We start from the raw sequence: 27,208 nt of genomic DNA on the forward strand, positions 1-27,208 counted from the left end.
TTAGGAGACTAGTCCTTTTTGCTACAGCAGGGAGGGCATCCCACACAACTGAAACAACCCGATAACAAGCTGATGATTACTCCTTGTTCTCCAATTAAAAGGAATGCTCTACTGTCTTAAATAGGTCCTGCATTCAAGGGAGCCTGAGGATGGCATCTGCTCTTTAAGTAGACTTCTCTCACCTGATTTTTTTGAGACACAAATCCACCAAGACTTATACAGCAGAAGTGGGTGGCACTCCTCAGATCATGAAGCCCTTGGGAAGCAGCCTGTCATAAGTGTGCAGGGTGGTGAAGAGCCAGCACCCAGAGGGTTTGGTTGTGCACAAGATTCCCTTCAGCAGACTCAGTGAAAGGATGAGCATCCTTTAAGTTCATGCACATTTTATTGAGTAGTAATATAAAATGCTTTTTCTTTGTCATTGTTACAGGTGCATGCTTTGATTGCCAACAGTTCAGAAGTCAAATTACAAAGGCAAGGCTTTAGGCTGTAGTGAATGACTTGGGCACTTATACAATTGTTAAAAAATATGAATGGACTTTTGCTGTTTGTTGTTGTTTTCAGGATGAACCAGTTGTAACCCGTAACTAATATACAAAGGGAAAAAAAGTGAAAAAAGTACATATTTTGTGGCACATGACAGAACAGAACGAAATAACTAAACTGTTATGACATTAACGGTTATCATGCATTTAGAGTTTCACATGTAACTACAAACTTATTTAAATTTCACAAAGTTTGCTAAACATGCCAACCATCTATGTGTGCACTGACAAGCTTATGTTAAAAACTTTTAAGAATACTCTCCCCTTTAGATTTTTTCAAAGCTTTTTTGATTACAAAATTTCAAAGGCATTAAGCATTTTAGAGAATATAAAGTACGCCAGTATACATACATTTCCAGTATATGTCAGACCACTAAGCGCATTACAGTCCCATACAGGCCGATACAGCCATTTTATTTTTTTCTTAAAAAACATGCATAGGCAGATTTTTTTTTGTTTTTGTTTTTTACAGAATATAGATGCTTCGTCACTGCACTAAGGTGTCGTGTTCACTATACTTAAAATGCACCACTCATAAATATTGAATTCAGCAAGCCACAACCAAGACTTGATTTATCAACAAAACCCCTAAATATAAACAGCAAAAAAGATGGGTGTAATTATTCCAGTTTTTTTAAACTTAAAGAAAATGTATTCACTGCCAAATTAATAAGTGTTCTATGGAAAGAAGGGCATTCAAGCAAACTAAAGGAACCTGAGGTAAGCTCGAGCTATACAAAATTAAACTGTCCTTTTTTTTTTTTTGGCATTTTAACAAATTTGCAACATTCTTTTTTTTCCAAGTTTTTTTTTAAAGACTGCCTAATTCAGTTTATAGCCATTGTCTGACAAGAGTAGCAAAACCTTATCAATAAATAGTCCTTATTTAGTTTGTACATCATTTTTGTTGTTGTTGTTAAAAATGTTTGATGTCATCCATTTTTAGTGCTGCACTGTAAACGTACAATAGAGTATAAGAAATTAGACAAAGTTTTCGTGTCCAGTAACAGAATAAAAGGCCTTTCATTAACCTATCTAGAAATCCCCAGTGCAGTAGGAAAACACGTTCATTCCCCTAACATTGCAGTACAGACTAGCATTAGCTTTCTTTTTAAAACATTTTTTCCTAGAAGCATTTTTTAAAAGGCATACCCAAAAGAGGTGTTTAATCACCACCCTCACCAAAATATAGTTTAATATCTCTCCCTCTTTTTTTTTTCATGATAGTGTAAACTGAATCCAATTCCTGGCCCCCAGAGCAAAGCTACCGTCAGAGGCAAGAAAATCCAACTGCTGAGATGCAGCAATCCCATCATGACCTGCAGCTCAAAAAAAAAAAAAAAAAAAGGTGAACAGGAAGTGGTCACTGAATATTGCTGCTATTACTGCCGTTGCTGTCCGTGCCGTTAGTCTCTGAGGCGAGAGCCTTGTTGATGGAGTTAAGGTTGGCGTCGGAGGGCATGGCATCTCGGCGAGGTGGCATCCTCTCGTTAATTCGGTCTAAGCCCTTCGCCTCCTCGAAGCTAGTGATCTTATGTTGTGGTGAAAATCCTTTGATAGCTAAACAGAAAATCATTAAGAAAAGAGAGAAAGGGGTTAGGTTAGGTGGAGCATCCCAAAGCGCACCGCGGTTGCGTCAGGTGAGGTTAGAGACTTCGTGGTGGGTGGGAATCCTTTAGTGGAGAACAACGGGACGGGACCTGAAGACAACACAACAGACTCCTTACCATACCGGAGGGGACCAAGGGTTTGGAAACAGCCAATGTCTCTTGCCAACCAAAATGTCCTCTTGTAGTGATTAAGATGTAAGCATTTCTCTTGTCTTCCTCAAAGTTTAGACCACAGAAATTCACAGTGGATATGTAAAGGGAAAAGCTGTTTCAGGGGCGGGCTTCTGGATCCAGCAACATGGGCCACATCACTGGCGTGGTGATCCATTAATACACTGAGCTCAATAGACTGCACTTCCCCCATTCCTACTCTGCCACTGTGCTAGTGACTGCAACTTCAGCTCTGCATGGGACTCCAGCCACGGCTTAGAGCAGAAGCTCCAACGAACTAGAAAGGGAATTGACAGGGACTTTTTTCTTTTCTTTTCTTTCTTTCTTTTTTTTTTTTTTTTTTTTTGCTATCTCCAAATCCCATAAAGATCTCAACTCAGTGGTATGGGAAAAAACAAAATTATAAGCTGTTTTCACACTTAGTCTATGTATAGTGGGCCAGGAGGTTAGAGAAACTCAAAAATAAAGATCGATGACTAAGTAGAGAAGCATTTTCTGCCCTCCAGCAGCAAACAGGTCAAACTGATGCTCAGCTGGTACCCATGACTGCCTAAACCAAGGAAGATCCACTCTCAGCAGAGCAAGAACCAGAGGTTCCACAATTGTTAGCAAGAATGACTTGAATCGGTTTGGGTTCTTTTAATTAAAATCTTGACTTCTCATGCATGTCTCATAATGACCCCAAGTGTGCTACAGAGATACGAGAGGTATTTCTGAAAAACTTAATAACTTCCTCAGTGGGTGTACCAACAGTGCGTTGAAAATAAAACATGCAGATGGGGAACCAATGATATCAGCTTGCTTTACTCCCTGTGAAGGGCGAGCTAGGTAGGTACAGGTGGCCAGCCACCAATGCCGGATCGGGCTGCATCTCCGTGGCTATCTCCGTGGCTTATTAAGGATAATTTCGAGGGACATGTATCCTCCCCATTTTATTTTTTCGGTTCATAGTAGAGACATTACCAGCCACTCAGACACAAGTGTGCAGCCTCACTAGTGCAGATGACAGTCCTAAAAGATTTACACAGGTGTTTAAAAGCTCATTAGAAAGAAAAACAGGTCGTTCCCCGTCTACATTTCCAGGGTAGCATAATGGCGATTAGTCAAGTGTGAGAGGAAGAACATGGGGAGACGGGGAAAGACCAAGGCCCAAAGCAAAGCTTCTGGATTCTAGAATTTGGAGATAAATCGAAAAATAATGGAGTTGTCTAATGAGCACCCACCTTGAAAATGAATTCAATTATTTTACGGGGCAAAAATAACAGACACCCTAGTCTTTTTCTAAATGGCATCAACTCACAGTCAAAAGTTGGTCCTGATAGATCAGGAAACCGCTTCATTTAATAGAAAAGGTTGAGCTCTCTAGGTTTTGCATATGATAGGGTGGGAGCATAGGAATGCCAAGTCTAGTGGAACTGTGGCTAGCGCAGGACGCGGCTCCTTTGCTGACTGAATCTGTCTACCCTGCATGGAAGAAAGTGCTCTGCTCCAGTTGCTGGTCAGACAGTGGGGGTTAGCAATTTACATTGGGAGTATACTTAACACAACACAGAGCCACAGAGTCACAGAAAACAGCCAAACTATCAACAGGAATGCACACTGCAGATTAGATTTTGCCAAGAGGAATGGAGAATTCCCACATAAATAGCAGTTTGCTCACTGCTATTTAGGAAACAGTTGTATTTTTCTCTTACGTCACCGTCATTTCCCCTACCATATCCAAATCATGAGCAAATTGTAAAGCTAAAGTGACACGTTTTTCCATCACACCAAAGGACTATATATGCACATAATTTGTGAAAAATAAGTTATTTTGCAAGAACAAAATACAACTGAAGAATTTTGTTTTAAAGGGGAACTTCAAATTATGCTTTAAAAAATTCCAGAGGATGTGGTATGCAATCTCTTAAAAATGATTTTCATGTGCAGTTCTTACATAACCTTATAGTAAAAAAGAATTCAATTAGAAATTAGCCACTACAGTGTCAACAATGCTGCTCTTGAGTAGTGCTAGAAGGCAGGTGGAGATGTACCATTCTGAATTTCCTCTGAAGCTCGTAACTAGAGGCCTAGTATAGAGCAGACACTCGGAATCATTAATTACCTGTCTGCTTGATAGTCTTGTTGGCCACTTTACCACTACAGATACTTTTGGGCTCTTCATAATATTTTGAGTGCTAAATGTCTTACGAATATCAATTCATTAAAATTTCCAAGAATAAAGGTTTACCTCTACACATCTGTCTCATGTTGGGACACTTTAGAGACATGAGTGATGCTGAACCATAACAAAGCACTACCAAGCATTTCCATTGTTGCAAGCTTGTGAAGTCTAGAATCAACTTAACTTTATCCTCTGTTGTCTCTGTCCTACCTGGAAGTGATTTGAGGGAGGGATGGTTCAGCTCAAAGCATATTGTTTTACATGTCATATGTCAAAACAGCTACTATAACCCCCACCCCCATCATTCATGATAATATATATATATATATATATATAATCCTTTAGTTTTCTGTGATTAGACTAGGTTCATTGTATACAAAAGTCAAACATAGCTTTAAGGGAAAAAACAAACAAACAAACCATGGAAGGACATTTTCCCCTTTAAAGCAAGAACGTTCCGGTTAATACTGAGCCACAAGTGTTAGCCCAACACCCACACACTCTGTACAAGCTACAGCAAAAATAAAAAAAAATAAAAAAATAAAAAAATGAATACACCCAGCAGAGCCCTTATCTGTTGCAGGCACAACAGAAAGGGGACTGGCCAATTTACCTTCATCAGCCTCAATAGCCTCAACAGTAGCTGAAGAGAAGAAAGGGGGTGTAAAATGAATGAGAAAATGAGCAGAGGATTTTTTTTAAGGCTAAGAACAAGTCAGTGACGATCAAAGGAACTTGGGGACCTAATGTTCCTCTAAGTGCTGGCTTCTGGCACAGACAACTAGACAGAAAAGCTACAAAGAAAGGAAAAAAAAAACACAACAGAAGTGAGGAGTGTCAGTCATGACTTGATACACCTGAGGGATTGCAAGAGGGGCTTGAAGTCCTGGCTCACTAATCAGTGACAAAGTCCTATAGGGAAACATGCAGAAAAGTTTTCTGCTATTTGGGTTGAATTGACAATTGGGTTATAGAAATCTACAATGTGTTTCTGATTCTAAGAGCACTTTAAAATTCATGCTTGATGATTTGTGGTTGAATGACAGAGGAATACGACAAGCTTGGAGCTAGGCTGTGATGTGAGTGAGATACTTCATGTCACTGAGTAGTAAATGGCAGTGCTTTCTCCAGAAGTAGAAATGCATGGGGTGGGGGAAAAGTTAAAGGGACATAAAATCAAGTTGTCCAGATGCAAACACATAGGAGTCTTTAAAGACGGGAGAGGAAGGGAACCACAGAGGGATGATAAGGCCTGGACGTTTTTTGCAAGGCAAGTTGGGTCTGGGTTGTTTTGTTTTCCTTGTTGCAATACCATTTTTGGAAATGGAGTGTTGAATGTTAAGTGGGGACATGGCAGGAACAACATTAATTCCATCAGTATCTTCAGGAATGGGGTGTTGCAAGGCTGAAGTCCCTGAGTAGGTCTTTGAAGTATGATGACAGACTGAAGCAGTAACTTCAGAGGTCCTGCAAGCCCAGTGTTTACTCTGGCTCTACAGTTTTCCTGTGCAGGTGTATAAGCTTTTCGGTGCTGTGATGGCTAGATGATGTTCCCTTAATGAAACGCTAAAATATTAAACTGTTCTCCTTCAAAATGCTTGAGATTGATAATATTCTATCCCTGGACTTTAATTTGCAATTTCTTGTAATTTAAATTAAAAACTACAGCAATGGCCACATATGCATTGCAGTGAACAATGCATTTCTGATTCCTCATAACCACAGACCTGAGCTGAATGTCAAAGTTTAAAGCAGCTTCTCCTTTTATGCCAATGGAAGGGGGTCAGATGAATTGTAAAGCATTGGCTTTAAATATATACGGAGTCATCAAATTCTCAGGACAAATGAAGTCTCAACCCAGAGTATTTGTGATTTTGTGTGTGTGTGTGTGTGTGTGTGTGAATTCAACATAGAATAACACAAACAGATGGGTTTAAAATAAAAGAAACTTGAGTAAGTGAAGCTACAAATACAGGTGACCATCTGAAGGTGACACTATGCACTGTAAAAACATAAAGATCTTAGGTTTAGAAGCAAAGCCAAAACCCTAGAACCACACCAGTGTATAAATACACACAGCCTGGTGTGTCCTCAGCACTGGGTGCCTGGAGTCAGTCCCTGACTGTGTGTGTGTGCCTCTGATATATGCTGAGCTTATTAGGAACAGTAGCTTTCCATTCGCCGGACACAGTTGTATTCAGGGCAAACAGATGATCTCCTTATGATAATCACTTAGAATGTTCATTTTGGTGGAAAAGTTTTCTTGTGGTTTTTATTAAATAATTAATTTCTATAACTATAGATTTAAAGAGGGATTTTTTTACCTGCTTTCACTAAACCATTTTTGAATTTTTGTGGTAACTCAAAGACAGTGATTTTTGAGGAAATTCATCCAAACAAAAAGGTAATGACTGTTCTTCCTAAAGTATGATGCTATGGCAATTTTGTGCTCAGGAGTTGATTATTATGTGATGTGTGGAAGAATTGTCTTAATAATGTAGTGGTAAAATCCATGAGACTTTTAGAATGAAGGACAGGGATAGGAAAGAAAATATCAGAAAGGTCCAGGGGAGAATGAACTAGCGGCTGAGACTGTATTAAAATACTATATTATACTTTTGCTGTACTTTACTTTTGTTGAAGTCTATCCTAACAGCAAAGTTTATCTATTGTATAAGTTATATTCTAATTAGTGATGGTATTAATTCAATTGGTAAAAGAAAGAAATAACATGCATAATGGTGTTGTCTGACATGGGTGACACTAGCTATATGTGAATATTTAAGTTAAATTTACTGAAAATTAAGGGCCATTAGTTATATGTCAATTGTTCCATGGTTCTGTGTCACCAGCAGCCTGGCCTTTACAGACATAAAAAATTCCCATCATCACAAAAAGTTATGTTGGATGATACTTGCTCAGCCAGTTATGACTATAAAGTAAGATGTCTATATAAAAAAAAGATACTATCACTAAAACAGGAAAACAACATGCAGTTGTTATTTTTGTATATTTCTGATGCATCAGAGAAAAGGCTAGTATAAGTCTCATTTCTCCTTAAGTGGATAATTAAATTACCCTTTTTATATTCTTTCCAATAAAATCTATAGCTATGCATGTAAATATCTGTGTGCACACTTCATCAATCATGTAGATACGCAGACGATTAGCATATAACAGAAAACTTACACTAATCGCCTGGCTGAGGGAGGAATGCTCCAAGGACTCAAACCTACTGTTGTGTGCACATGTACCCTTAATGAGATGGTGTATGGAAGCCTGAAGATACACTGCACATGCTAATGAGGGACGAATGGCGGTCGGCACTGAATGAGGGTGCTTCCTGTGGGACGTGACTGATCGAACTGACGTGTGGGTTTTAGCCCTTCTTCCAGCCAAGAGGAACTGAAAAGGAGACTGAGCTGAATGACACGCTGGAGGATCTACTGGCACGGCTGAGTTCCCACTCGCAGGACTGAGCTTGCTTACCGCTTTGCAGGGTTTGCTTCCCTCCAGAAAGCACGCCACTGGGGAGCATGCCTGTCGGGGTCAGGCCCTTCAGGGTCAGAACACTCTCACTCTCTTCTCTGGAAGACACAGAAGGGTTGCAGAAGTTAACGTTTGCTCTCTTTACGGAGGAAAAAAGAGATATGCAAGAACCCATATTTACCTCACATTGGCTCTGTGGAGTTTTTGTTTTATTCAAAATATAACCCATTTTTATCTATCCATACAGAGGGAATGTTCTGGAATCAACTTCAATGGTAAAGTGACATTACGCAATTGTGGAGTTATGGCCTCCTGCATATGGAAGATCCTGAAGGTGCTTCAGGCTTTGCAACCATGCCTCACAAGGCAAAGCTGTAGCTATGCATCTTCAGTGACAGGGATCTGTGTACCCAGGAAGCAGCAGCGCATGCGCAGGCTGCTTTGCTGAGAAGGGACAATCTACAAACCTCACCTATCTGAGCGGTGACTCTTATATCTAAGGGTCAGAAACCTGGGGACATTGCAGGGGGCCATTAAAGGCCTTTGTGTCATATGACAAACACTCAGAGTGAAGGCAACTGGTCCACAAGGAGCAGGTAACATCTCTGAGATTTTATTTTTCAGCTTCTTTCTTTTTAGCGTTGTTTACAGGAAACTCTTTAATTATTCATATGACTCTGCTTTAAAATTACTGTTTCATTTAAGTTTATCACCTAACAATCTCTTTGACTCACTAACAGACTCAATAGCCAAAAAGCAGAAACAAAAAACAAAAAAACCCCCAAAAACCCAAAACAAACTATGAAATAGAAATAGCCTATTATCTTCCTATACAACAGACCCTGAAATCCTACATGCACAGGGAAAAGTTTATAATACATGTGTAAAGCACACACACATATACACACAATACTGAGTAGGTCCCAGTACCAATCATTTTTTATGATGGTTTCTAACATACTTAAAAAGGAATTTCTCATAGATCTGCATCTTTCTTCAGCTCAGAAAATGGAATCCCATTGAACAGTTGCCCCAGATTACAACATCACCTTGTAGCTACTTTCACCCTCCAATTCCACAGCCACTCAACTGGAAACCCTTGATGCCACCACCTCCAAGCATTTCTTTTATCTCAGTGCTTCTCATGACCCCCTCAACTCATTTATCAAAAACAGCTGTATTGACTGTCTGCACACTAAACGCACCTACCTATTCTCAATGATGTGATTATTGTACAATGTTCAACCCAATCAACTTTATAACACTTTATATCGCCCCCAAAGGCATTACTCTACCCACGAACTCTCTACCTCCTTCAGCCCTGGGCAACGCCTCCATTATACTCCAAAGGCTGTTTTTATGGGTATTCCACAGGAACAGAACCAGGCAACACATGGTCCTTTGTGGCGGTCTCTTATGAACCACTAACATCTCTTGTTTTGATTACAACAGCCTTGCAGAGGCCTCTCTGCTCCATCTTTCACAGGTTGGCCCTCTCTGCTCATAGCTCTTTTCAGATGAAAAAGCAGACCGACTGAGACGCTGAACAGCAACGCCAGTTCTTTTGCTCCCCGATGCAAACTTCCCCGATGCCCTCTCTCATGGAGGCTGAAGGTAAAACCTTCCTTCAGCAGACCTCACTGCGACCACAGAAGAACAGCTCTCCAGCCTCCTCTCCTCCACGCTCACCCGGCACATTCCCCAGCGGTGTTCTTCACACAGTAGGCACACCGTATCCTAGGGTACTGCATTAGTCACCCTCCTCCCAGGACAGTGGGTCTCATCCCTCTGCCTTCCAGTCTCTTTCTAACGTTATTCCAAATAGTACTTTCATGCCCCCTGCCTCATTGCCTGTCCTGTTGTTTATTTCTGGTCCCTAATGACCACTTCTCCACTTGTCAAGCTTCTGGGGAAAAGGAGTTTCTTTCTGCTTTGACTATGCTTGTGTCACAAAGCACACATTGGCTCAACACCATGTATACAGTCCGTACTCAGCAAGTATTCACTGGAAGAAGGAGTCTTTTAAAAATTGAAAGGATAATGACAGTTCTGACCCACAGTCTAGATTTCCATCTTCTTAACTGGAGAGTTCACTCATGAATATTAAGATTGACCCAGCCAATTAATCACTGTTTACATTCATTTGGAAATTTCAACCTTTTTACGCTTCAGATGTCAAACCATGAGGTTATGTAAAAAGGAAACATCTTGAATACTAAGATGCAGATTTGAAAACTCAGGAGTACATCTATAAAAATGAACACAACTTACCTTTATATTCATATTCAAAGTCAGCTTTTAGCCTCATGACCAGCAAACATTTCTATATATCAAATTAATCCTGGCATCAAATCCCATCTCAAAATCAGGGTTATGCAAACAAAGTGAACATTAGAAGCCAATGATGATCAGTGATCATTTGGTTGTTAGCATTTTAATGACAGTTTTCTGGTGGTCTAAAGTAATTTTCAATTTTCAAAATTGTATTTTTCTACCAAAGATACTGAGAATTTTTGTTTGTTTTGGAAATCACCCCCTTGAAACGAGCTGCTCCCATGCTAAATTCCAGCCACACAAGGGAGGTCACAATGCCTTTCACTGTCCTGGGCTTCAGCTTTCTCCTCTATAAAATCACATTTATAGCAACAGGGATTTAATCGTAAACTCTGCAGAAGTCCGCACCCATCTGCCTGCCTGCGTCCTTCCGGTTGCCTCTTGTCTTCCATTCAGCACATTTCTTGCTCCCTGCAGTTCTGATTCGCATTCCTGCTACACACAAGGGTCTTCATTCTGAGCTCCAGCCATCTCTGCTGGGTTCTCAGGAAAACTGCTTTCCTCCGTAGCTCCACTGAGGAGTGTGACCTCCTCCAAAGTCTCCTTTGATCACGTTCATCATGTTCTTGTAGAGACGTCCTTCTCAGTCCCCCATGTCTAGCCCTAGCGACAAACAGCTGTCAACGATTGGAAACATGGTGACAGTAAGTCAAAGGGGGTGCTTCCAGACAGTGTGCCACTTTTCAAAGTTGTAGTATGAAAGATAAGGCTCGGCTTGCCTCATAAATATTATACTGATCATATGTTGAATTAGGAAAGTCTGGGTCTTTGTGTCTTTGCTTTATGGTGTTTTCTAGCATATTTAAGAAGACAGATGTGGCTCATTTTCTATTTCTAGTATGAGGCATTACTCAGAGGTTCTTTTAGATTCTTTATCAGATATTCCACACTCTCCTTCAGCAAGAACACGAGTTTACATCATTGTTCACTCCTCTTCTTCAGAAGCTCCAGGGTGGGATTCCTAACTGCCTCAATATAAAGGTTCTGCCAGGTACAATCACTGCAGTCATCCCAATAAATAACAGTGTCCTGTCCATCACATAGGCTACGGCTTTGTAGAAATGTCTCAAAATATGTTTTATTCTTTATCACTCATTTCAGATAAAAGTTCTTGCAGAAGAACAGAATCGAGGCCAGATGATTTTAGCAGTGGAGAGCTGTCTAAGAGTATTAGAGAGCACAGTGTTCCAGAGAAGTGTGCTAAAACACTTCCACCAGGATGGGTCTTGTATGTTCGCTCACTCCACCAGCTGGCTTTGGCTTATAAGTGCTGCTATCCATGTTCTAGGACAACTCCAAGCTCATATTAACAGTTACTCCCCGGAAGCCAAATCACCACCACTGCTGGCATCTCAGTGCTTCCATTTATGTTGCCTCTGCACGCTGCTCGTCTTGAAGCAAGTCATATGTCCTATTTGTGATTGGCAAATCTCAGGCAACTTGCCTGCATATCTACTGCAATGGATATATGCATGTATGTATGTATGTATACACATACATATATGTTCAAGACAGTGGATATCTATCTATATCTATCTATCTATCTATCTATCTATCTATCTATCTATCTATCTATCTATCTATCTATCTATCTATCTATCTATGTGGCCCTGGCAGCCATTGAACTTGCTGGCCAAGTTCTGGGACTAAAGGCATATGTCACCATGCCTGGCTAACAAGTGCTATTAAATGACAGTTTTCTGGTTCCCCTACTGTGGTGCATGTATCTCTCACACAGGGTGTGCATCCAGCATCTGTACCTGAGAAATCTGTGTCTCCATCCAGTGTCAATTCTGCTGATTCCTGCCTTGCAAACTGTAGATTCCTCAAGTCCCTGGTTTTGTCCCTTCGTTTGCATTCCCCATCCCAGAATGTTCCAGCCTTTAGCTTGCAGTACTTCAGTAGCTTCCCAAGTGTTCCTCCCTGTACTAACAGGCTAGCTCACTGGCCAATCCAGTCATAAGCATATATATCTAAGGCGTGGGTTACAGCATGCTTCTCATTCCATGAAAATCATCCCAAGACTCTGCATTGCCACACACAGAAAGATTAAACTTCTTATCATGGTATTGATGTACACTGAGGATATAGATTCAAGGTTTATTTGTTTGTTTATTTTCAGCTTCAGGTTTTACTAAATCACTCAGCTTCACATCCCTTTTGATACTTAGTGCTTTCATGTATCTACAATTCATTACCAGATTGGGGTCATTATTTACAATCATTCTAGCCTACACTTCTGATTGCTGAGTTTTGAGTAGGGCTCACATTAGTGCTGCCTTTCTTTGGGGTATGGATGGGGATATATGCAGCAGATGTATATATCTCCTGTTAGCAAGCCCACCCCATTCTATCAGCTATTGTTAAATGTATATGGGAGCAACATCCAGCATTTAGCCTGCACCTCAATGATTCCATAGGCACTGTCTTAGGACCACGTGACAGCTCCTTTTGACATTGTCTTCTCTTGCAAAAATACCTTCACTGCTGGATTCCACCCTATCATTCCAGCCCTCCTCCACTGATAGCCTCTTTAAGGTCAACCAACCTAGGAGATAGGAAGATTCTCTTCTGTCCTGAGCCACGTCACAGCATCTGTCCATATATGCAGCACATGCTTTGTGGTTTTACACTAGTTTGTATGTCTGTCATTCCATTGTGGCTGTGTGAACTGTCCAAATCACATTCTACTTCAAATTCAACCTTCAGCATGGCTTCCCAAACTAAACTTAGTTTCTGTGGCTACGACTCCTGTAACCTACACAAGACCCACAGATGTTTTTAGAATGGACTAAAAAAAAAAATGCACCTTGCTTTTGTTTCCTCCTGACATGCAAATCTTAAGACACTGGTCATAATGAGATTTAAGCAATTCACATCTCACCTAGACATCATCATAGATAGCAACAGCCATGGGCCTGGAAGAACCTTCCAGACCTTGTAAATGCATTTTTTTCTCCATGAACTTTTATATAGAAATTCTTGGTGTTTCTATATCTACTCCTAGCGATTTGCGTTAGAAAAAGAAGACCACGGTGTGGTACTTCTAAGGAGAAGCCATGGGCAAATGTTCATGACTGAGGTGCCCTCTCAACACAGGGTTTTTCAGAAAGTTGTTGACTCCCGTGCGTCATTTCTGTAGCCACACAGGACTTCTTAGCGGTCCTCAGAACTGCTCAACCTGTTTCTGTCTTAAGGACCTTAGCACCTGATGTCTTCTTTGCTTTGAATTCTTACTCCATTTCTTCATGCAAGTTGTGTATATCTTCTCAGATGATTTCACTCATAATGCCCTGCTGCCCTCATTAAATGCCATATTCATAATGCAGTAGCCTCATATATTGCTTTAGTCTTCTTTTTGGTGCACGCTTAGTTTTTACAGTTTGATGCTATGTACTCATTGCAGGAATGAGTAATTCCCAAGAGGAATGAAGGGTGCTAAGACTCAGAGCTTCACTCACTAAGGTGCAGGAGGGATGGGGCTCATTTCCATCATCAATATGACTTTTCACAAGAGTTGCTGCTGACTTGGGAGTGTCCTTGTGAAATAATGGGTATGCTTCTCATTCTTCTCACGGGCCCTACTTTGAGCATCAAGTCACTTAGTGACTCTTCAGTGACTTTACCAGGAGTAGCAGAAATAGCAGGGAGAGATATTATGAGCAGGCAGAACCCCGTGAATGAAACAACTGAAGGCTGGGAGATAGCTCAGGGGATACAACACTTGCTATGCAAGTAAGAAGAACAGAGTTCATATGCCCAAAATCCGTTCAGAACCCAGGTAGGTGTGACAGCACTTGCAAGGCAGAGATGGGACAAGTTGTCTAGCTAGACTAGCTGGAATGAGTGAACCCCAACTTCAGTAAGAGGCTTCAACAAATAAAGTAGGAAGTGACTGAGTAAGAAGCTTGAGGTCAACTTTAAGCTTCCAATAGCAGGGAGAGGGAGGTAAGGAGAGAGAGCAGGAAAGAAAGAAGAGGGAATGGGGGAAGGGGAGAGGAAGGAAAGAGGGACAGCTGTGAATTACAGTAGTCATTTATCAAAATATGCACAGTGTATAACTTCTAACGCATTTCTGTATATCCACATTCCAGTGTATAACCCTGAATGGGCAGCATTTCTCATGGAAAAACTACACCACATTTAAAAGAGGTCCTTGAAGAGAAACAGAGTCACTGTACATTATCTAGGAATAGATTATTAAAGTACAGCACAGGGAAGTCTCCTCAATATGCTGTTTTCAAAACACACACTTAATAAGATCAATAGGATGATTCATGACCCACTGAAAACTAAACAACTCCTATAGGGAAGCAAAACAGGAGACGGCTTTTGTTCATCATAAATGATTCATTAGGGTTTACAACAACAGCTTTATGCTTAATGTTCATTTCCTCAAAATCCAGTGAAATGTACTCTATAAATTCATCTTTTCCCAAAAATCCACACTATTACCCAGAACTAGATCCTAATCACATCCCCTGTGAAATGCTTTAAACCACAGCAAATGGAGGGATAAAACACACTGTAATCCACTTACACACCCTTTCTTCATGGAAATGATTTAGTGGATGGCAATGTAAGTAAGAAACAGATGAATCGACAATTTCCATTTAAAAAGAGAGAAACCATTCAAGGAAAGCAAACCTTTCCCAGCGAAACATTTCAGCTGTCAAAGCGTTAAGATAGCTACTGTGTGATACACAATGAAATTCCAAACAGAAAGGGAGGAACGCGGAGCCCACCTGAGAACTGAGAACACTCTGGCCATTTTGCCTATTGCTCGGATCTTGTTCCTGATGACCTCCTTCCGGGCTGCGGCTGTGGCTCCTGTATTGTAAAAGAGAATTTAGCAGTCAGTGACTTTTTTATATTGCCCACAATTACTTTCAACTGTACCAGGGTAACAGAATATGCATGATCAGTTTTGCTTGTCTGGTTTCTTGTTTTCCTTTTGCTATCTTTGGATTTGGACATCTGAACTTTAGATCACTGACACCAAGATGTTATCTTCAAGACAGAACTGTAGCAAATTCCTGGGGTAGAGCATCCTCTGGTTTTTGAGTTTCTTGTCTCTTCTGAGGTAGAAGATGGCAAGTTCGTGTTTCTATTCTTTATCTCTAAGCTGGAAGATTAGTTTAGGAAACTACAGGGCTCTCAAAAACTTTCCCTAACACTGAACAAACCAGGACCTCTGCCAATTCTAAGATCTCTAATGGAATATTTGTGTTATTTACTGGTCATAAACACATCTTTCAGCACTAGACATTTTTTCCCCACAAGTTATGAAGGAAAATCTGGAAAACTGAGTTGAATTTGTCAAGAGACAAAGGTACAAATGGTAACAAAAATGTATGGATGGACTTAGCGCTGGAGAGATGGCTGACTGGTTAAGAACACTTGTTTGCAGAGGGCCTGGGTTTGGTTCCCAGCACCCATATGTTGATTCACAAACACCTGCAACTCCGGATTCAGGGGATCCGATGCCCTCTTCTGGTCTCTGTAGGTACCAGACACATAGGGTGTGCATACATATATGCAGGCAAACACTCATACATAAAATAATATAATCATTGTAAGTGACACATGGGTCTATCCAAGTGTATTTATACAGCTTCTAGAATTTTCTTTTCTTGCTAAGGTGTGTGTGTGTGTGTGTGTGTGTGTGTGTGTGTGTGTGTGTTATTGGGGATTGAATGTAGGCTCCAGTGGATGCTATGCACTGAGATACCTAGGAGATGTGCAAAGCATATCCTTTGACATTATCTGTGAGGGAACGTCCAGGATAATGTGGGTGACATCATCCTATAAGCTTGGAGCATGGAGGAATGGGAAGGGAGGTGAGAAAGCCAGCCAATGTTGCCATTCCACCTCTCTGTGGGTTGTTCTTCCTACCATGCTCCTCTGCCACAACCAACTGAAACACCTGAAACAGTGAGCCCAAACTGTCCCTAAGTTGTTTCCTCAGAAATTTTTTCACATGAGTTTACAGGAACTCTAACATAGCAATTTTTAAAATTTCTACGGTGTCATATACATGTGTATATAAAAATTTTATACACACACACACATACACACAAAATATTAAAGTTCCATAACCCTTTGTAAGATCAGAAGTCCTCTTAACTTAAAAGAACAGTTTAAGCCCCTAAGATTTTCTTGAGACCAGAATATATAGGTGATATGTGAAATAAAAAATTTCTCTCTTAATCCATGATAAGAACAAACTTTTTGAAGGAAACACTTTTGTTTTTGAACATAATTGGGAATTGTTTTCATTGTTTTTTAAGAGCCAAGCAATTGCCCACCACCCTAACATTTCTGCAAGAAGAAAAAAATTGTGACAGCATAGACAATTTTGAAATGGCTAGAGAAAAGCCATTTTAAAATACATTTTTTTTTTTGGTTTTACGAGACAGGGTTTCTTTGTTTTGGAGGCTGTCGGTCCAGCCTGGCCTTGAACTCACAGAGATCCGCCTGCCTCTGCCTCCCGAGTGCTGGGATTAAAGGCGTGTGCCACCAACGCCCGGCTTAAAATACATTTTTAAGTGAAAACAGAATGAACCTACTTCTATGTGATTAATTATCAGAGGTGATGCTTATGAACATTCACACCACAGATACATGGTACTGGCCAGTGGTATCATTCCACCATACCTCTGACTTGAAAGTACCCACATTTTTGTCTATTTCTTCTTTTCTTGCAGCGACCCTGGTAGTCACTCCCTTACATTAATTGGCGGGCTTGCTATTTCCAGCTATCTGCCTGTGACTGACTGAATGGAGTGAGTTCAGATGCAAGTGGAAGAATAGTATTCTCCATCGCAGCATCTGGTAATCAAGAGCCATGTGATTCCATGCACTAAGAATTCCTTGAGTTTGTATCTAACTGCCTGAACACCAGAGAAGAAAACACAGGCATCATTCCTTCACTCCTGCCTCAAACCTTTTTCTGAGATTCTAATAGTATTAGTAATTCAGACTTTTCTGCACATTAAATTTTGCTCTAGACATCAAGTAAGAGATAGGACTCACTGTTTAGAGCACGGTTGATGAATGACTGAGACTACTGAAGGACATCTCTCTCTGTCTCTCTCTCTCTCTCTGTCTCTCTCTGTCTCTCTCTCCTCCTTCTTCCTTCTTTTTAAAGTCCTAAGTGGGATGGAATTGGTCTCTATGGATAAGCTCTCTATTTGCTTTATCAATTCTTTTCTTAGCTCTGATTTCAGTCTACTAGCTATTCCTTCTTTGTTTTAGTATTTCCTACCCACTACTGGCCAGTCATCCCAGAGGTCATGGTGTGCCTGGCAAGGGAAAAGAGTGGCCCTTTCCAGCATACGATCCGTCCAGATCATGAAACCAATCCACTGACACACAGAATGGAAAGTGTGAGAACACGCCAACACAGGTGACTATATTTAGAAATGCAAACAAAAAAAGCAAGGAGGAGAGGTTAAGATTCTAGAACTAAAACTGCACATACGTAAGAGAAATGAGAAGGGTCAAACAAGAAATACAGAAGAATGATCTCACAGAAAATCTCCAACAAAGGACTTGGAAAAACCAATACTAGAGCCACAGAATGCAAAACTCTAAGTAGGAAAAGGAGGGAAATAAATTATGCAGAACCATGCCTCTCAACTCACCGATGGCTGCCCGGCAGACGAATGCTCATCACTAAGCTTCATATGTGAACTGAGCATTCTGGCAATCACAATCAATATGCTACTCCTTCATTTTCAGATCTAATGAATTGCTGTACAGTATGTAACACACACTGTACCACATACACAGTCGTATCTCCCAACAAACGGTGACTTTAGAATTTTCTTAATGAAAAATTCTCTTTAGAAATTCTTCATAATGCAGTTAGAAGTTTTATCGCCCTCTTCATAAAACTAGAATATTTACTCAAGAACTGAAGGACATCTACCATAAACTCCAAGAAGAGACAATAAGACTACATTTATCCCCTCTGCCCCCATACATGGTATTATTTTGCAGCTCAGCTGGCCATAAGCTGTAGACCAGGCTGGCCTAAAGCTCATGAAAATCCTCCTGTCTTAGCTTCAAAGGTTCTGTGACTGCAAGTCATCATATCTCTCAAGACTCATCTTTGAAGAACTTTAACTGGGACAACCTTCAACACTTTTAATTATTCAAAGTCTCAAACTCATAGCATGCAATCATAAATTCAGAAAATATAAAATACCAAAACAGATTTGTGGACATGAATGAAATGGATTCTCCCATTAAACTGGATAGAAGTAAACAATGGCAGGACAGTTACCATGTTCATGCCCTTATACTTATTATTGCACTTCTAGTTTGTTTTATTTTTCAGAGATCACTAATCTGTTTTGAAAATGCACATTCCATTGCAAGTTGTCTCAATTCATAATGTGGCAGACAGGTCAGCAAAATGTGTGTGTCTGTTCCAGACTTTTTAATATTTGCTACATTGAGATATAATATCATATTAAAACTTCTTGGTACTACCTCAATTATGGTAATGTGCCATGGTTATATTAGGTAATGGAGATAAATAAAATACATTTTATATTTAAAAACTGTGGTATTTTTTCATTGAAGAGAATGTAAATCCTTGTTTTAATTCAGAAATCTCAAACTGAAAGCTATTATTACTTCATATGCTAAGAAAATAGTAATGTCAAAGTTTCCAGTCTAATAATTATCACTTTTTTATTGCTTATTTTTTCATCTTTGAAGTTCTGATAGTCTCCTATGCCTGGGGCATCATTCTATCATTTCTGGAATCAAGCAGTCCCAAACTCTAGTTTCCTCAAAGGTGGGGGGGGCCAAAACACAGATCAAAGGACTCTAAAGATTTCCCCATACTGTGTTCTTCCTGCCCTTCCCAGGGAAGCCCCTCCTCACCCCCTCCTGTCCCCTTGACTTCCCAGGAAAAGAATCTGTGCCAAATGACTTGCTAAATAAGTGCCACCACCTCTCACAGAGTGAATTTCAGCCTGGAATGATGCTGCAAACAGCGCTACAGGGGTGGAGGGAGTGCTAGAATGAAGAGGTTCTAACCTCACTGAATACCTGCCATGTAGGAGGTGTTGACCTTCTCACTCGGTTAGCATGGAGGAGCTTCTGCTACCTCTGTAAGTTCAAGTAAACTGAGTTAAAGGTATATAGACCTGGCTGTTTGGAAGACAGTTTTCTCTCCAGATCACTCACTCATTCACTCACTCACTCACTCACTCACTCACTCACTCACTCACTCACTCACTCACTCCTCACGCATCCCTGTATTAATAGCGTGCTGTGCTTACAAACAGAAGGATGGATAAGGCATCCTCTCTTGTGGGAGATCCTGGGAAGCACTAACACAGACGGTCACACACACAGTGGAAGTGGAAACAGTGTGCTGGAGCCCACAGAGGCTGGCTGGCATGAGAACACTGAATACAGTTCTTAACCCTGTCTCCAGACTTCAAAATAGCACATTGAAAGCAGCCAGGAGGGACAATGTACACTGTGGCAACCTGCAAACCGTACAAACGGAGGCCTGTTTGAAGTCACACAGTGGCAATATTTCATAGTTGGAAGCAACTGTTGGAAGCTCTTGAGGCGTCTTAGTGAAGGATAAATAAGCAGGGAGAACAGGAGGAAAGAGGTAGGGAACATTCCCCATAGAGAGTTTGCAAGCGTGTGTACGACTGCTACTTACACATGCTCAGATAGTGGCTGTGCCTAGACATCCGGCATGAATGGAGAGTAGATACACTGGGTGATCATCAAGTAGGGTAAGAAGAAAAGGAGGCAAGGCCTGATACTAAACTGAGAAGGCTCCAACCGTGGAGTACATGTAGGCAGCAACATTAGGGACCATCACAGAAGGAACAGAGGGGAATGTGAGCTGCTTTGCCAGGTACCAAGGAAGAAAAAGCAATTGTGACTGTTGGAGCGCTACCTGTAGAAAAGGTTAGCTGTAGAAAACAAGTGATGGGCACATGGCTATGGGCCACACAGGTCTTTCAACTTTCCCATAGCTTTAAAATGTTTTGCAATAGAAGGTGAAAACATGAAATTATGCTTGCAAGAAAGCTGGCTTTGAGAGAAAAGTGAGAGAACAGGTTTGGGGGCATTGCACCTACATTCTTCATATGACATGGGGATGCATGTGCTAGCTGAAAAAAAAAAAAGCAGTGAAGAATGGTTTTCCCTGGCATAGCATTCTCTACCCTCTACTCTTAGTACACACATCAGAAAACTGAATTGAGAAGACATTGTCTTAAAAGTGAAATCAAACAGACCCTAAGTAGGTTAACTATAATTTTACAACTTTATGAAATGAAGTTCACCAGCTATGTGGAAACTTTATAGTCATCTTTGTAAAGAGGAATACTTTCATATTAGCCTTTGTGGGGTGGGGAGAAATCAGCATTTAAACATTATTATTATAGGGCTGGAGAGATAGCTTAGTGTTTAAGAGGACATAATGCACTCATACAGGACCTGGGTTCAGTTCCAACACCCATATTGTGCAGTTCATATCTTCCTGTAACTCTAGCTGCAGCATAATCAATGCCCTCTTCTGGTCTCTCATGGTACACACACACACACACACACACACACACACACACACACACGCACGGTTAGTTAGTTTTAATTTAAATTTTAATAGAAAAGCTATGAGAACATCTCCACTGCTTCCTTCTACTGGCCTAAAATCTTTCTGTTATTTAGGTTTTCATCCTTAAAATAATCTTGAATTAATTCAAATATGTCCACAATATATATATTTGAAAAGAGTCACATAGAACATACACTCACAGGAACACTAAAAATTTCTTTAAAGGGTGAGCATGTATTAATGCTTATTATTTACTGGTAGAAGTCACATTTCTTTAAATCTTTAATTTACATTTAAAGACAACAAACATATTTCCTCCTTATCACTTTTCCAGGTTTGCTAAGTTCAACAAATTCATCAATGTTGGGAAACTATACTATCTGAAAATAGTCTTCTATCATGGATCACTGTCAGTCTATTCATAATCAGAATTTAGGAATCCCCTTACATTTTACTTTTGCCAAACAGAGATAGCTGATAACTGAATCTGAACAAGGCTACTTATGAGATGAAACATACAGAGTTAAAATATGAATCATCTCAGCTGCTACATTAAAACAGAAATAGCTAGCTTTTACCTACAATGGATACTTCTGAAATACATGCTAAATGCGAAAGAGAACATGACACCAGAAGCATGTAAAAGCCTGACATACATTGTTCTTTACAGTTACTTACAGATGATGATGACATTTATGAATATGTAGGTTGCCTCACTTATACACGTTCTAAATTTGTGGTAAGCCTTCCCTAAACGCTATCTTCCTTGTCTGGTCACTCTTGACCTACCTTCTGCACTGGAAAGAACTGCCATGCTTTCCAGAACATCTTGTTTCATCACAGTTTCCTAGACCACTGTGATCGAGAATCCTGGGTTTAGGGAGGGAACCACAGGGCTGCGCAACTGTCCTTATTCTGTTAGAAGTGCGTCCAAACTGCAGGCCCGGAACAGTATCTCCAACTGGCCACTATTCTCCCCTCCAGGGTTAAATAGTTATGAAAACCATTCTACTATAAACATAATCATTTTAAAATGACATGGCTATATCACTGGTTCCAGTGGCATATTTTATGTTTGGAATGTAAGTACCACTGTCACCCATTTAAAGAAAAATCCATGAACAAGATCTTCCTTGATATTAACACACCTTATTCCTTTCCATCTTTGAAACTACATTTCCTTTTCAACTTACTTAATTTTAGTGAATTATAGGCTTAAAACTTTAATGTGTATGTGTGTGTGTTTTACATTTTCTGAGACAGCAGGTCCTAAATGTTCAAAAATTCTTTCAGAATATCTGTCACAACTATAATTACCTCAGAATTCAGTTGAACAGCACAGACACATGATGTTGATGGATGGTAAATATGTGTAGAAATAAATTTTACAGGAATTGACCTCTGAATGATATTCCCAGTGACAGGGTCCAGGGAGCCAACAGCCATTAGAATGGGAAAGGTCATTGAGAAAGAGGCAGAAAGCTGCCTTGAGGCCTCTAGCTCCAGGGTAGGCATGTTCTGATGTTGATTGCCTTTTGGACAGAGGATGTGATGATGGGATTCCTTTAAAGTCTCCTCGAAATGTCTTTGGTGATGCAGGCCGAACTCAAACTACAGTCTGTGGACTGTTGTAATACAATGAGGTAACTCTCCATTTCTGAAGTGACTGCTATGGATTCTTTCTCCTTGACAAGTCCTACTTCAAGGTCTGTATTGCCACCACCCAGCCAAAGCCAGTGCTTGTTAAACCAATTTTAAAAAGACAACTAGCCTCTTCCAAGCATAGATGACACTTTTCCTTTGTATTTAAACTGCTGTGTAACCACCCACATCTGGAGCCTAATGCCTACTGACTCTCAGGCACAAGTTCTGTTCTTTCTCCATGAGTTTTATGACTTAATGAAAATCTTGTGAGGTAACAGGAAACAATGGTGTGATATTTGGTCTAAAGCTACTCTAATATCCCTTTTAGAAAGCCCCAGAATAACTTTTAAAATATAAATTAAAAAAAATACAAAACCCTACATTACACGATAGATTTTAAGAAAGGACAGGGGACCGACCCTTCATGTCCACCTGTCTAGTCAGAAAGCATAAGTGAATTCTTTGCATGGGAAGCCTTAAAAAGGCATGGACATAAGTGCCTGATTGTCGTCACTAGCAGGTCATTTTCTACTTAGTTTGAAGAACTTCACTTCCAAACTCTAATTTGATTCTATGCACTGTTATTTTCTAAGACGGTGTTGTCAATCAGCATAGTGATTACAGAAATGGACCACAGTTATAATTTTCATTGGAGTGAAAATTAAAGATTTTAGAAATCCTTCTGTAAAATTTTCAAGGAATGGTCACATAACCCATGTGTGCCTGACCAAGGACATTTCATTTTCTCTGTTTATAAATGGAGAAATGGAGAGTCTAAAAAGTTCTAGCTGGGGCAGCCCTTTTGTGAGTACAAACAAATAAAAACAAAACAATATCAATTTATTAAAGTGAAAACAGACAGCTAAAAATTGTCACGTTAATAAGTAGGCTTATTTTCTGAGAATGAAATGATTGGCATGGCTACGTATCTCTCAAGAACTGCGGCCACAGGTCAAGATGTAATGGCTACAACAGGCCTCTACTGTGGACCTAATTAGGCATGCGTGCCCCCATGTTGAGTCTGTGTTATCATGACACAAACTGAGGGACACTTCAGGTCAAATTGTCCTGTGAACATGTCTTTGAGGAACTGCCTCGATTTATTGATTGGCATGGGAAGGCCCAGTCCAATATGGTGGGCAGTGCTATTCCTAGGTAAAATGTCTTGAGTTAAGTAGGAAAGCTAGAGAGAGAGAGAGAGAGAGAGAGAGAGAGAGAGAGAGAGAGAGAGAGAGAGAGAGAGAGATCAGGCCAGTAAGCAGCTTTTCTCATGGGTCCTCCCTCCAGGTCTTTACCTTGAGTTCTGGCCCTGCCCTCCTTCAGAGGTGGCTGTGACCAGGAAGCAGGAAGTGTGAGCCAATAACCTATTTCCTCTCCCAGTTGCTACTGGTCATGGTAGAGGATCCAAATTAGAACCCATGCTAAGTATGTGAGAAAGCATATTAGAACATATTTCAATATCCTATCGATTTATGAATATACATTTATATTAAGATGACATTTAAATGTTTTTCTGAATGCTCACTAATTGGGGAAAGTGGGCAAATACAGTGAGGTGCTAGGTTTGTCTCATGTGTTATAGTGTCGATACAAAGTTGAGTGTCACATGATAACATACATGTTATATGTAAAGGTGAGGAAAGAAATGCAGTTTCCCCACTGGACAGAGAAGGATCCAGGCACAGTGGCATGTACTGAGCTTATCTGAAACAAGCCTATTTAAAAACCTTCCGATGATTCATAACCCAGGCAAGGTATTTGGTTAGTAAAGAGGACATGCAGTAAGGCATGCCATCCTGGTGACTATCAGCCCCCTGAGATGGGGCTTGATCTGTGTTTGAAGACATCCAGGCTCAAGGATGATCCCAGACTGTGGCAACCAGAGAATGACAGTATCCCTGCAAATCCCCAGAACAAGGTGGACCACACCAAACGAGGCACCGACTAAACACAGCAAGGCTTCCATTTCTAGAGAGTTTGGAAAAAAAAAGGGAGGCCAGCTTCTCATGAGCTAAACATGAAGGAATAAAATAGAGTTTTCATAAGGGAACACAGGTCATCTCATAGAAAAATAACCTTAAACCTATGTAATTCAGAGTATTCATACAACTTTTAAAGTATAACCATTAGGTATGTATTAGAGATCAAATACATTCTCTGAGAGGAATGCTTCATATACTCTGAACTCATTAAAATCTGTGCAGTTAGTCATCTAGCTATAGAATATATAATAACAAATACATAATGCAATATTAAAGTTGATATATTCCATACTTTATTTTTCTCCCCAAACCTCTGATTTTTCTGTTTATGGTTTTGCCATAATAACAGCAACCTACTTGCTTCATTTTTATTTTTAACATGTCTTCTTTCCTATTCCTCTCTTCAAACTCTTCCACAGAGTTCTCCTTGCTCAACAGTCTGGTTTCTGATTGCCAAAGTTATTGTCTTGAGATTTCATTTTCTGGCCAGAATTATGACTTCCCTTACCTCTGCAGCACTGCATGAGAACACCTTGCAGCATCTGTATCCAACCTGTTCCTTCACCCTGGCTCTCCAGGTCATGTCTGAGGGTGCCTCCTGTCTAGCTCTGTCTAGAAGTATCAGCTCTAAGCACCAGCCTGTGTGTGTGTGTGTGTGTGTGTGTGTGCGTGTGAGTGTGTGTGTGCATTCTTCCTTTCTTCCTTCTATATTTCTCCTTTATTCCAGAGAACTCACAATGGATTCACCATTAAGAAAGCCTATTTCCTATGGTGGGATATGTTGCTCAGCCTTGATACAGAAGGGAGGAGCTTGGTCCTACCTCAACTTGTTGTGTTCTTTGTGGACTCCCCAAGGGAGGTCTTACCCTCTCTAAGGAGTGGATGGGGTTGGGAAGGGGAGAGGGGCGGAAGAAGGGGAGGGAGGGAGAACTGGTGTTGGTATATAAAAGGAAAACTATTGTTTTAAAGAAGAAAAAGAGTGTCATCAGCTCAGATATTTTCCTTCAAAGGCTCATTTTTCCAAGCCCTGGTGGGCACTCTGAGCTAGGTGTGCCAGTTTAACTCAAACACTCACGTGAGAGCGGTCATCCTCGTCAAACTGACTGGATAGCCCCTCAGCACATCAGCTTGCACAACGGCAATCAGCTTTCATTCCCACTGCTACTTAGCCTCAGTTCTGTGAATCCAACACAGCTGAGAACAGTCTGAAATGCTCAGAAACTCTTTTGAACAGTTTTCTTTAAATTGTACTTTAACCTTTGTTCGGATCTAACCACTTCAACTGAGATAATTTCCCATGTTCCTAAATTATACCCTTGTCCATCCTTTATTTATATTCATGCATGATTTCAGGCCTGAGAACTGTGCTGTTATTGTGTTAACTTGTTTTCAGGTTATGCTTCAGTGTAGCCAGAAGGAGAACCACACAGCCACCCCAGAGAGCTCACTGTGCTTCTATCTCTGCTTTAAATTTCTACATAAAGATTTGATATATTCTGGGGGCAGATGCCTGGTGCCTACACACACACAAAGCCATGTGCTTCACGTCAGCATTGTGAAAGAAATACAATAAAGAATTAACAAACGTTTCCTGTTCCAATCTAAACCATCAATTATTACAGGGCATACAATTTTCCTCCCTGTACTGCAAACCAAAATGCTGTATGCAAAAACAAGGCACTTGGAAATAATAATCCGAGACAGGAGAACAGTTCTGAGTGGGCAGTTCCTCAGCATGAAGCAGAGGCAACATCAAGAATAAAATTCTCAGGCTTAAATGATTCACCTCTTCAGATTTTTAAAGTAAAAAAAAATCACATTAAGATAGTGTCAATATTTGCTGAAAACAATCCCTTGACTGTGGTGGTAAAAATCTGAATACTTAGGGTCCCCATGTCTTTTTCCACAAGAGTAACTTGTGTCAAAAAATGTCATGTGTCATCAGTCAAGTATTCGCCATGGAATATTAAGTACAATTCTGGTAGAAATTTATATAGCTAAACCCTTTAAACCCCTTCAGGGCTACCTCAGGGGTCACCAAGATGCCACACTAGGCTTCACAGTTCCTTGCTTTATACTTTATAAAGTTCCGTGTATGACATTTTAAAATGAGATGACATTAGCAGGGAGTCACTGTGGGATCTGTGATATTACATATAGAGAATTGCCCAGTAATCCAAAGCCAGAACCTTTCTTTGCAGACAGCTAAACGGTTTCACAGAAGCATGGGGAAAGCTGGCCAGCTCACATGGTTGACTACTTGCTGTGGCTAAAGTTAGGATAGGGAAATGTGGATAAAGACAGGTGTCTACCATGTGGCTTTCTCCTTAGTTGAAGGCAGACACAGAAATTCTAATTTAATATTGTCTTTCATGGGCAGCCTGGAACTACACTTGGCTTCTAATTTGTTCCTCTTATTATTCTTCTCTTTCTTTTCTTATGCTACAGGTTTTCAGTTTCACCTCTACAACATTTTTCTTGTTAGTGAGGCTTATCAAATATCACAGTCTCAAACATAATTTGTATGTAAGGGGGAAAAAAAAGTGATCTCAGAGTCTGTGACTTCAAGACCTAAAAGCAAATCCCAAACGAACAAATGTGCCTCACTCACAAATCTGTCGCTAGCTTTCTTCACTGTGGTAATGAACAAAACAGAGACCTTGGGG

At 40.4% G+C, this 27,208-nt stretch overlaps 1 protein-coding gene across 2 annotated transcripts in view; it reads right to left on the bottom strand.

The window, feature by feature from the left end:
* Positions 1-366: 366 nt before the first annotated feature.
* The window catches only part of Ppp3ca (protein phosphatase 3 catalytic subunit alpha), a 270,184-nt gene continuing 243,342 nt past the window's right edge, over positions 367-27,208 (bottom strand). Inside the window, exons 11-14 of one of the 2 annotated variants that reach the window (XM_005081968.4) lie at positions 15,059-15,143; positions 7,980-8,077; positions 5,104-5,133; positions 367-2,105 (exon numbers count right to left, since the gene is read on the bottom strand). In XM_005081968.4, the coding sequence (XP_005082025.1) occupies positions 1,909-2,105; positions 5,104-5,133; positions 7,980-8,077; positions 15,059-15,143 (410 nt within the window). In that variant the 3' untranslated portion in view covers positions 367-1,908. The remainder of the gene's footprint in view (positions 2,106-5,103; positions 5,134-7,979; positions 8,078-15,058; positions 15,144-27,208) is intronic. The other variant, XM_005081969.4, reaches the window with a different exon arrangement.

This window comes from Mesocricetus auratus, unplaced genomic scaffold, assembly GCF_017639785.1.
Source record: "Mesocricetus auratus isolate SY011 unplaced genomic scaffold, BCM_Maur_2.0 Super-Scaffold_100009, whole genome shotgun sequence".
Taxonomy (NCBI): Eukaryota; Metazoa; Chordata; class Mammalia; order Rodentia; family Cricetidae; genus Mesocricetus; species Mesocricetus auratus.